At 50.2% G+C, this 12,076-nt stretch overlaps 1 protein-coding gene across 1 annotated transcript; it reads left to right on the forward strand.

Moving 5' to 3' along the window:
• The first annotated feature begins 2,881 nt into the window (after nucleotides 1–2,881).
• Nucleotides 2,882–11,347, forward strand: LOC123157108 (TOM1-like protein 6). Its single transcript, XM_044575352.1, has 9 exons — nucleotides 2,882–3,177; nucleotides 4,121–4,199; nucleotides 4,287–4,385; nucleotides 5,043–5,156; nucleotides 5,326–5,465; nucleotides 5,575–5,656; nucleotides 9,548–9,633; nucleotides 10,009–10,260; nucleotides 10,347–11,347. The coding sequence occupies exons 1-9, from the start codon at nucleotides 3,074–3,076 to the stop codon at nucleotides 11,122–11,124; spliced, it is 1,734 nt and encodes a 577-aa protein (XP_044431287.1). The 5' UTR covers nucleotides 2,882–3,073; the 3' UTR covers nucleotides 11,125–11,347.
• Nucleotides 11,348–12,076: the final 729 nt, after the last annotated feature.

Here is a 12,076-nt window from a genome sequence, read left to right on the forward strand (position 1 = left end):
TATGTTGTCATATATGAGCTTGTTTGTCAACCCCTATAATGTTCTTTGTTATTTCCTGTCATATCGTATTGATGCATGAGTTTTCTTATCTCCGTCAGTGTCATGTATATTAAGCTGGAGTTGTTCAGTCCATTTAACATTTTATTTGTTGGAGCAGTTTTATAATTGGCATGCTGTTTGTTGTTCCTGTCTATTTTGCTGGAGTAGTTCAACTCCACAGATTAGTGCATTGCAAACTGTAGCAAAGAGCACAACTAAGTTCAGTTGATTCTATGGTGCACAGCACAACATATCTCATTTCACATCAATTTTCATACCAGCACACACCACACCTCTGCTCAAATATCATACAAGAAAAGCGTAGGGAATTAACACATCACTTCATATTTCATTACATAACACAACCCAGCAAGCATTGCATCAGTTCAAGACCAAAAGCTACAGCCATGATAGCTTACACAGCTACAGCCATATCAGTTCACATAACTATAACCATCAGCTCTTCCTAATGCATAAATTGAAAACCAATAGCTGCAACCATCGGTGCATCAGGACATCACTACAACCAACAGCTTACATCACATAGCACCTAGCTTACATAGATACAGGAAAGTAACTAGAACATTGGCGTTACAGAAAAACAGGGCACTTCTATAGTCGTCAAACACCAGAGCAGCCAGCATCGCCTCCGGTGCCGTCATCCCTGCCACAGTAAGTCGCAAAGTGATGGTTACGGGGGAGCTCGGCGCCTGCGGCCGGTAGCCATGCATCTGGCAGATGTTCCGTGAGTACAAGGGCGCCATGGGAGCATTGCAGACCTTATGCACGAGCATTGCAGCCAGCCTCAGCTCGCCACTGCTGCCGCCGATGGCCCTCGCCCCCGAACCAGCCCACAGTAGAGCTTGCCCGGAGCGTACAATGCCGGCGTGCGTGTGAAGAGCAGTTGTCCGGTCTCCGGCCGGAGAAACTGCTCGCCGCGGCGCCGCACTAACTGGACAAACGAAATGGAGAGCAGTCCTGCGGTTGAAACGACGCCGCGTTCGACGGGGGACCCGTGCTACCACACACGCTTCCGCCGACGCCGGCCATCGACCTCTCGGTCGCGCCCTCGCCGCCCATCGCAAGAAGAAAGCGCATAGGATTAGGGATTTGAGAAGAGGGGACGGAAGACAAATTGGGGATTTTCTTTTTGTTTGGGTGTGCGCCTCGTCCCGACTCGAGCCAGTCGGTTCGGCTGGACCACCTATACATGCTGACGTGTAAGGGTATGCAACGGCGTACATAGGACCATCTTTGTTACGTATTCGCAAGTCGCAGGACTGTATTGACACGTTTCGCGAGTACGGGGATGGGTTTGTTACAAGCCAGCGAAGAAACATGCAATTTACTCGGGTTATTTCATTGTCGTGGAAGGGGCAGATTGGTTCTCTGCTTGGTACGTTTGTGAGGGGGCGCTGGTTTTGCGATGAGTGATCGGGTGACCACTTTCTCCGTCTTCCCCGCCGGGCTCCTTGGGGCGATGGATTCGCGGTGGAAGCCCGATGTGGTGCTTGTGCTAGGGGAGAGCCGAGCCAACATGAGCAAGGTAGTCAGAAAATAAATAAATATCCATTTCAGTGTATATGGTCAGATAGTCTGTTTGGTTTATGTTTGATGAAAACCGGCTATACACCCGAACGCAAGCAGCCAGTGATAGAAACGTCTGATAGTCCTAACTTGAAAGCTCCAAGTTGTTGCATGGGGAATGAAGGATGGAGTTGCAGTGATTCAACATCCCTTTGACCATCAAAAAGCACAACTTGGGGCGCTACGTGGCTAGTGATATGATATCCTCGGTTAATGTCGTCTCGCCCTGGAGCCAAACGCCCATTATATTGCAATCAGCGTCGTCACACTCACACACGGATGAAAAGAAAAGACTAGAATCTAGTAGACCGAAAGCATGATGTAGACTGAACATTAGCCCGAGGCAATAAATGGTTGGAGTCCATCATTTGAGTCGTTCCTATCAGAAACCACCAGAATCAAAAAGTCTTGGGCGTGATGTAGGAGCGAGGCGCGACGCAGCCAGCGGTGGTCGGCGGCGTGGTAGTGGCAACCGACGAAGCCCTCCACCACGGCACCACCGCCAGCCGTAGTGCCCTTTGCTGCGTTCGCTAGGCCCTGTGGGCTGTTTTCCGCGTAGACCCGCCCGCGTCCGCGTGATATGCTCCGCGAAAAGTTGTGGCCGGGGTAAGCTTAATTAAAAGCTATTATTATTATTCTCTACTATTAAAGAAGGATCGAACGTCGTGATAGTTCGACCTCCATCGAGGCCCCCTCCTATCGCTAGCTTTCCCACCCACGTCCTCCCACCGTTTTTTCTTAATCCCTCAGAAAACCAGAGGCAAGTAAACAAGGGAACCAAGCGGTTCAATCACCAGCTATTATTATTATTGTTGACAAAAGTTTAGATTTGATTTGTCATGTTACTTGCGCCACCGCCATGATCCTTCTTTTGAACAGAGTGCCGCCATGATCGAGATTGGATAGAGAGTGGGGGGATGCAAAGCAACTTCTCCGCCCGCCAGAAAAGGGTGACAACTGACAACAAAAGAACGACTCGTCTGGAGCTGGGTGATTTTTTTATTTTCTTTTTGAGGTGCTGGGTGTGCTCTTGGAAAAATTGGCCTGTACTTTTATGTGTCAGCCTAGCACTAGGGACAGCAACAGCCCGTGAGCGATCGATTCGATTCGAGGGCCTCCACCACCACCACTCCGGATAATGTTTTCTGCTGGGTTTCCCTCTCGAGGGAATAGTGCGGAGCCGGAGTGCGTCCTCGGCCTCTGCCTCGCACGGACCGGAAGCGCACAGATGCGCCTAATAATGGCCGCCCGTTTTGTCTTGTTCTTTACCGAAGCCGAAACCGATCGCCCGAGTCCCATTCCCACCCCCACCCACTCCCTCCAATACCGGCACCGGCCCTCCTCCTCCTCCTCCTCTCTGCGCGATCCTATTGATCCTCCCCCGCGCCGCACGTACGTCTTCCGCGAGAGAGAGAGGCGAGTGGAGAAGGGAGTCGAGGAAGAGGACATGGCGGCGGCGGTGAGGGTGGACAAGGCGACGAGCGACCTGCTGCTGGGCCCCGACTGGACCCTCAACATCGACATCTGCGACGCCGCCAACTCCGATCACGGGTTAGTTCGCTCCCTCGGCCTCCTTCCTCACTCCTCGATCCCTTCCCGCGCGACCGCTCAAAATCCGATTTCTCGATCGGTTCCTTCCTTCACGCGCAACCGCAGCACGAAAAATCCCGTTTTCGCCGGTAGGAGCCACAGTACCACTTCCTCGCCTTAACATCCCAAATGGATCATCGCCACGCGCCAAGGCTTGTTAGGTCTGTAAAGATGGCGGCTTATCCCTTGCACTAGACTAGACATGTTTATCACCCCAAAAGAAACTGCACTAAGACTAGACATGTTTCAGTTCAGGAAAAGCAGAGCATCACATGTAGTAGTGGCGAACTCTGAAAGATGGACCTCATGCTTAGTATGGTGCTCTAGATTGGCTAGCTGTCCAGGTTAAGGCACACACCAGGACCTCTTGGTCTAACCGCTGGAGCTCTAGTAGACTGCCATAATTCTTTCTCTAAAAGATTTACTGCACTAGACATGGACATCTGAGCCGTCACACCATTTTAATTATTTCCTGCATTGACTAGTCTGTCGCCAGGTTTAAGGTATTGACAAGGTTGGGTAATCCTACCCCACACATCAGCAGGATATATAGGTCAAGTGACTGATGCATTTTGCTGCTCAGAAAAAAAAAATGTAATCAATCAAATAAAGCACATATTCACACCTACTTTCTCAAGGACCATGCTTCAAATACTTTTGAAACCAATTTATGATACCACCTGTCACTCTTATGGGCGAGCTTCATCACCGCTAACCAAATATGTCATGGTAGCTCTCATCTGCAACATGCTCCAAGTGGTTACAAGTTTGCAGCCTGATTTTGTGTGGTCACGACATTAATGCGAGACAGGCGCAGAGAGCAGATTATCTGCTTAAAAAATTTCCGACTTCTTTCCTATGAAAGTAAATAATTGTTTGTGCTTACAATAAAGCAATGATTCAGGCAAGCAAAAGAGGTGATTAAAACTCTGAAGAAGCGTCTTCAACACAAGAATTCATCAGTTCAGTCTCTTGCATTGACGGTACGTTTCTCTGCTTGACAGCTTAAGTAAAATTTTAGCCCTGCTTTGTTTGTGCTTGTGTGAGAATACCATGAATTGGGATTGCAGCTGTTGGAGACTCTGGTGAAAAATTGTGGGGATCATGTGCATTTTCTGGTTGTAGAGCGCGGTATATTGCAAGAAATGGTCAAACTTGCCAAGAAAAAGGTTAGTCTTCTAATACATGCTGTTGTACAGTTTGTTCTCCAGAAAAGCCACTGAATCTTTATTTTCTGAATCATGGAACTAAGAACTACAGTATATTATGTAGGTAAAATTCCTTCCATCTTCTGGTAAATACATGGCTTCACACCCTATTTAACATACTCTGAGTTGACATGAGCATAATCATGAGATGCATTAATGTTTTGGAAGACACATACATATGTTCTTATCCGGCCAATGTCAAAAAATTGACGTAGCTCCATGGCTTTAGACCGATTAGTTAAGGTCTGAATTTTTGAAACAGACAAATCTCAGGTGGTCACGGCATCATGGCTAACTGTAGATCTTTTAAATTTGCACTCCCGGCACTGCTACCTGAGGAAACTGAGATATGCAGGATTTCTTCTCAAACTTATTGGGTAGTAATTTTGTTTTTAAGTTTTTCCCCTTTTTAATCAAATTCATAAGATCTTGACGTTCCATTTGGCATCCATGTGTATTCATCCAATCTTTGCTCTTACAGTCAGTGAACTTTCTAAACATTACATTTACTATGGCTCTCTGTCTAATAAATTCTAATTACCATATGTATCATAAATTTTGTGTTCTCTAAAAGTTCGTTTTTGTGGTATTGATTAAAATTCTTCAGTATAACTACAGGCAAATGTGCAAGTGAGGGACAAAATTTTGACACTCCTGGATTCCTGGCAAGAAGCATTTGGTGGGCCTGGTGGGAAGCACCCTCAGTTCTACTGGGCATATTCTGAACTTAAGGTATTTTTATTATCTGCTAAACCATCCAGAACAACCTACACTTCATGACACACCCTTTTATTCTTCAACTTTCGAAAGTCACCCATCAGATATGTGAATCTGGTACATAAAGTTGTTCAACCCTGTATCATTTTCTTTGGCATGTCCTAATGAGCCTCTTTAATTGCAGCAATCTGGTTTAGAATTTCCTAGGCGCTCACCTGAGGCAGCAACAATATTCGCCCCTCACCTTCAACCAGGGATCGGGAGTCCAGTCAATTCATCCTTGAGAGCTGATGGGATGATTTCATCTAGTGGCTCTCCTCTGAGGTAACCATTTATTATATATTTTTATGCATCTTTTGTGTGCTCCATGTTAGTGTCTGAGAAAACGGATGAAATGTGTTCCATGTTATATGACATATTTTTATCTGTTTAGTTTGTCAGACCTGCAACGCATTTTAAGTGCCGCGGAGCTACTAAGTGAGATGCTGAGAGAAGTGGATCCAAATGATCATGAGGTATATAGATTTATTATGTTTTTTCTTCTCGCTGTTCTTCTATTTCTTTATTCTTTTGCAGAAGAAAGAACTTAATTAATTTGGAACAGTACTATTACAATGGTTCTGAAGCAACTCGAACACACACATCGGAGCCGTGAAACACAGAATGCATAGTCCACTAGGCTAGTTCAGCCAACAAATGAGCTACTCCATTAGTCCATGGTTCACTTGAACTTCTGGCGACAAGTGCATGGCAGATTTCGCCAATTCTCAGTATGCTTGACTCCAATTTGATTATTCTCTAGCAACCGCTATGAAATTCTCACTCTTGTACTTTGAGCTCTTTCCAAAAACAAAACTGCCCAACATTGATCGGAGTGAACTTCCGACTCCTTGCTTCTTGCTTTTCACCCTTGCCCTTCCAGCTAACCCCTCCTGATCGGCCTGGCGAGGGCTGGGGGCGACGCGGCCTGGCGTTCCTGGGCATCGGGCAGGCAGCGAGGTGACCAGCAGCTCTTCTCATGGGCGGGTGGAGGCAGGATAGCGGGTGGTCGGTGGAGTCCTAGGCCTCGGACGGTGGTGGCGGGGTTATGCGTGGAGAGCCGATGGGGCGCGGGGCTGGCACAGTGATTGCGGCTGCTCGACGGCCAGAGTTGCCGGCTGCCTTGGCGGGCCCCCATCTGGATCTGGGATGCCCAGATCTGATGGGGTGGCGTCCGCCCTTCCCAGGTGCGTTGGTTGGCAGTAGGGCGGCAACGTGGACTGGCCACCGGTGCGGGAGTTTGACGTGGTCCTCCTGCCCGGAGTTCGTTGCTCCTCGCCCTGGAGTCGATGCACGGCTTTGGGCCGCCTCCGTTCCGGCCAAGGTAGGAGCTTGCGGTTCGATTGGCATCCTCTCGTTATAGCGTTGGTGAAGGACCGTGCTGCGCTGGCAGTCATCAGTGTCGTAGGCCGCGGATTTGGCGTCGTCGGAGTTGATGGCTTGACAATGGCCGTTGGCAGCCACTGGGTCATGCCCCCCCGGTCCATCGGGATTGGTGGGGACCTCAGGCGTGGGTGCCCCTATGGTGGCGGCGCTGGCCCGGGCCTAGAGGCTGATGCCGGGCTTTTCCAACTGCGGCTTGTTCACTGTGAAGTGGACGGTTGGCAATTTCTCGTGGCATGGACGCTAAGGCGGTGGTCCTGGAAGGTGGTCCACATGGTTGGCACTCCGGTGGGCACCATGGTGGCAGTGGTGGCATTGCCTCTTGATCGTGTGGCGGCGAGAGGCATATTGCAAGGTGGCTCGGGCGTGCTCTTGGTCTCCGTGGTGGCGCCTCGATCCGGATCTAGGGATCTGAGCTCATCATGCTTCTTCTAAAGACCTCATGGTGGCATGCGGGAGCTACCGAGCGAAAGCTCTGCACTCTGGTGCCGACGATGCGACGCTTGTGGGCACCACTCTCTTCTTGAAGACGTCGTTGTGGTGTTCCCCTCCATGTCCGGGTTTTGGGTGAAAACCTTTGTCCATTGTGGACTCGACAGCGGCGACGCGAGGCGCTGACATCCTTCATGTGTTTTTGGTAGCGTAGTCGCGTGCGGTGTACGTGATCCGATCATCCTGGGATCGACTTTGTAAGAGGGCTACCTCTCGACCTTGTATCGTTCGGCCGTGTACTTTGTTCAGTTGTTGCTTTATATACAAAGCGGGGGTTCAATACAAAGGCATTGAGGTCCCTCCCTCCTCTCCCTCCCGCGGGCGCCGTCGGGGGGCAACCCTAGCGCCTCCTCCTCCGGCCCTCCGCCCCGTCTCCCCCTCCCTCGCCACCGCCTGGGGCGCCGCCGGCCAAAGGCCGCGTGGCCGAGGCGGCGGCGGGGCGGTTCTCCCCTGCGCGCGGATGGATGGCGTCGTGGGTCGCCTCCCTCCTGCCCGCGGCGTCGGGTCCCGGCCGGCTCCTGCTCCGGCGCTCCGCCCCGCGCCCTTGTGGCCCGCCGACGGCTCCTCCTCCCCCCGCGGCTCGTGGGGTCTGGTGGACTCGGGCGTGCTGGCGGCGGATCTGGGCGTCCCGGCCCAGTTCCGGTGGTTGTTTTGGTCTCCGGTGGCGGGGGTGGCTGGCGTCCCTGTGGAGGTGGTGGTGTTGCGGCCGGTGTCCTTGCTGCTCCTGTGCGGGGTGGCGGGGCTTTGGGTTGTCCTGACCAGGGCGTGGAGGTGCAGGTGATGTGGTGGTGGCAGGTTGATTGCGGCGGCGGCCAGATTGTTCTGGCGTCGGCTCGTCTGTAAGTTGCCTGTGTCGACCTCCGACCCCTTTCCTCGGTGTCCGTTCGCTTCTCTCACCGGAGGGCTGGCCTTCTCCCGGCTGCGGTCCATCGACCGTCTCGCACTCGGTGCCGTAGGACCGAGCTGGTCTCGCGCCCAGCAGCAGGCCCGGCCCATCTCGCGCCCGGCAGCAGGACTGCGCTCGTCTCGCGCCCGGCAGCAGGACCGGCCCGTCTCGTGCCCGGCAGCAGGACTGCGCTCGTCTCGCGCCCGGTGTAGCAGGACGGTTCGATGAAGACTTGTTGTGGCCGACCTATTGGGTCTCGGCGCTGGGACCGGCCAGGGGTGCGGAAGGCCGATCCTTTCCGCCCGTCTCTGCGGTTGGGGTAGCGGTGGGGCTCGGGGGACGTGGTGTCAAGGTCTTGGATTCCGGGGCGGCGGCCCTGGTGGTGGTGGCACAGTGCTCCTGGGCAGAGCTCGTGCCTCGGTGCTGCCCGGTTGCCACGGCCGTGTGGGCGGCATGGTAGCCGGGGTGTGGCGTTCGGTGGCGGTGAGGGTTGGCCGGGGTGAAAACCTACTCTATCTTCGGACGGACTGGCGATGGCGTAGATCGCTCCCTTCTTGAAGGCGTCATCGCGGCTATCATTGCCCGTCGTGTTGCTCCAGGGGAAACTCTGATCCTTGGATCGGGCGGTGGCGGCGCTCCGGTGTCGTATCCTTCTTGAAGGCGCCGCCTTGAAGCCCACGGTTCGTCATATGCGGCTTCACTTCTTCGCGGTGGTGTTCACGGCTGAAGCCCCCGGCGGCTCTTGTAGTGCTAGGGAGTATGCTGCGCCTATGTATTCAGCCTTGGGTGTGTGTGTGCGATTGTGTTGGGTGAGTGTGGTTGTATCAGGCACTGTTGGTCTATGCTTTATATATAAAGCGGGGCGAAAGCTTTTTTCGGTATACAAAGCGGGGCGAAAGCCTTTTTCGATATACAAAGCGGGGCGAAAACCTGTTTCGAGAGATTTGACTAGAAAGTAATGTTGAAATCCAAGTCTACGTCGCAAGTTTGTCGCCCTTTACTTCCGCTGTCTTGTTTCACGAGGGAAGAGCAGTGTGGGATTTTTGTGCCCCCACAAGGCAGAGTAGCTCCTGAACTGTCCAAAGGCACCACAATCCTCGACAGCTCTACCCAAGAAGATTCATTGCCACCATGGATCCTGCATCAGTGAGGAAGCAGGAGGGTCGTTGCTGGTGTTGCCATATTAGAGAAAACCATGAATACAGAGGTAGAATAACCACCACCAAGGTGGGAAAAGAAACCTGTCGCCACCATTCCACCATTCCATATGTGAGAGGGACGATGAAACACCTGTGAGCACGCCGGGGAGGAGAGGACAACGAACGAGTCCGGCCAAGGTAATGAGATCCACCAAGGAATCCACCTGCTGACATGTAGTCTTTCCCGAGCGGCCGTTCACGTGGGTCACGGGCGTGAGTCACTGCTATGTAGTACAACCCTATTGTTGGTACTAATTTGTTTAGTGTGGTCTGTTGTATGCTCAAGAGCACTTTTTGCATCCAACGTACATGAGTCTAATCTTGAGGGTTTGAAATGATTTATTGTTCCCTTGTGTTGGTCACTACACATGCAAATTTCTAAATCACAGAGATGTTTGTCATTTTAGGCTGTGAATGATGAAATTATCGCGGAACTTGTGAACCAATGCCGATCATACCAGAAAAAGATCATGAGTTTGGTTAGTTCAGTGAGGTACGTGCTGTATGAACATTGTCTCCTACATTCTCGCATCTTATTACTGTGGCAGCAGTCATATCATCTTTTGCTATTAAGGGCATATTTGGTTTAAAGGATTTCTGTGTAAGTTGTGTGTAAGAATAATCCGATGTTTCTCCACACAACCTTTCACTCAGATTGTAATTCTGTTTCAAATTAATAACGATCAAGATTCTCCGTCGAAAAATTAAACCCAGACCGAAGTCAAGCTTATTATTACCTGGACACTCCCCTTACATAACATGACAACGTTAAGTAGTGTCAATCACTGTTCAGAGGCAGGGATCATTTTTACAGAATGACAGCCGCAATTCCATATAAATTATCTGACGTTCCTGTGCTGCATTACAGTGATGAGGACCTCTTGAGCCAAAGTCTGGACTTGAACGACAGATTGCAAATTCTGCTTTCCAAACACGATGCAATTGCATCAGGTTCCCCTCTACCGGGTGAAGAAACGGATGTGTTGAGTGAATTACCCAGAGGGACCACTACAACCCCTGCAGTAACAGTTGTTCCCGAAACTGCCATTGTACCAGCTTTTGTCTTGGATGATGAAGAGGAAGAGGAGGAAGATGATGAGTTCTCTCAGTTAGCTCGCAGGTCGTACTAAATGACCGATCTTTATTGTTTCATACTTCGTTCAGTCTATCTTGCATGATTCATTGCTGACGATTAATTGTGATCAGGAATTCGAGATTCAGGTCAGCAAATGACAAGAGCGCCTCTTCAGGCGTAGGCGCATCATCGTCGTCCACGCAGGATGGAACGGCAAGCTCAGCAGCTTCTGTGACCACTACAGCATCACCATCTACTTCAAGCAGTGCATTAGCATTGCCTGATCATCTAGCTCCTATAAAGACTTCTCCAGAAGACAAGATTATGAGCGACCTTCTTGCGCTCACCATAGTGTCAGGCCCATCACCTGAACCTGCCTTGCATCCTGGTGGTTCCCCAACCAGTTATCATCCACAGCCTCATTATGTAGGCCCAGAACACACAGCTGCAGCGCACAATAGCTACGTCGCTCCTTGGGCTCAGCATCAACCTCAAACTGCACCCATCAAGCAGCAGCAGCAGGAGCAGGCACCACCACCTCAACCACAATTTCCTTACAACCCATCTCCTTACCCGCCGCCACCATGGGCCCCTCAGGACAACACCGAGTCAAACCCTTTCGTGGCATCTTCATCGCAGCAACTTTCAACCTCCAGCTCGCCTCTTAAAGTACCGTTGAACATGAGGCCTCTACAGCAATCACAATCTTTCGGCGTACCGCTTCGAAGTGCTGCGTCAGATTCACCGACAAACAAGAGCCTGAAGCAACCCATGTCTGCAGGGTCTCGCCGGCCATCTTATGTTCCTTCTAACAAGTTCTTTGATGATCTGCTCGAGAGAAATGCGGATGGCACTCTGAAAACGGGCAGCACGGTAATTGGAGGCACGTCCAGTCCATACAAACCGTAGCAATGCCGGTGGAATCAATATATGAAAGAATATCTGTCTCTGGTTCATACAAACCAATAATAAGCTGTAGTGATGACAGAGGACTTAAAATATGAAAGACTTGCTTTGTTTGTCTTCATAACTGCTACGAGTCCATTTGATCCGCAAACTTTGTTACCCAGATTGATTTGCTTGATGCTTCTTCGGAACATCTGAATACGTCATGCCTACGTGAAAGCATAAATCTCTTCTGTTGTGGAGGAGTTTTTGGTGGCAAAATATGTTTGTGCACTTCAAATAAGACGCCATCCCGAGTTTGATGCTATTTCTGCAGCTGGTTTCTTATTTTTCTTGGACTGGGCAGTTGCAGAGAAAAAAAAGGGGTGTGCTCTGAAGGCAGTCTTTTCCTTTATATTCATATCACCCCTTCAATCTCCATTAGGCTGAAGTTCCAGTTGAAGAAGTTGCTTCAGGTGTTATTTTATTTATTTTATTTTTGTAAGCCAATTTTGTTTGGCATCCATTCTTGACCGTCCTTAACAATTAATAATATATGGCTGCAAGGGAGGGGGGAGGGTGTGGAAGAGACGGAGAGATGAGAGGAATTGATGGATTGTGAAGAGAGATACTTAGAGCATGGTTAATAGTATAGCGCTGGCTATATGATCTTGTCCCATCATCTATAGTCAACCTTATAGCTGACAAGTACAATAGTTGCATATAAATATGTATCGCTTTTTTGATACATGGCTCATCTTACTCTCATAACATGTCTACGAGCGTGTGCTGCAGCCGGCTGTTAATCAGTAGTCCGCTTATCTTCTCTCTCCTTCAACTTATCAAAATATAATATTTAAAGGCTTAAGTTTGCCTACATCATCCTATTGTACTTGCTCTTATGGTGCCTATTTAATGTGGTATCTAATGCTTCAATTAACACCTTGGCTAACCAAAAAATTGGGGCCATGTTCGG

Source organism: Triticum aestivum, chromosome 7B (assembly GCF_018294505.1).
Source record: "Triticum aestivum cultivar Chinese Spring chromosome 7B, IWGSC CS RefSeq v2.1, whole genome shotgun sequence".
In the NCBI taxonomy this organism is placed as follows: domain Eukaryota; kingdom Viridiplantae; phylum Streptophyta; class Magnoliopsida; order Poales; family Poaceae; genus Triticum; species Triticum aestivum.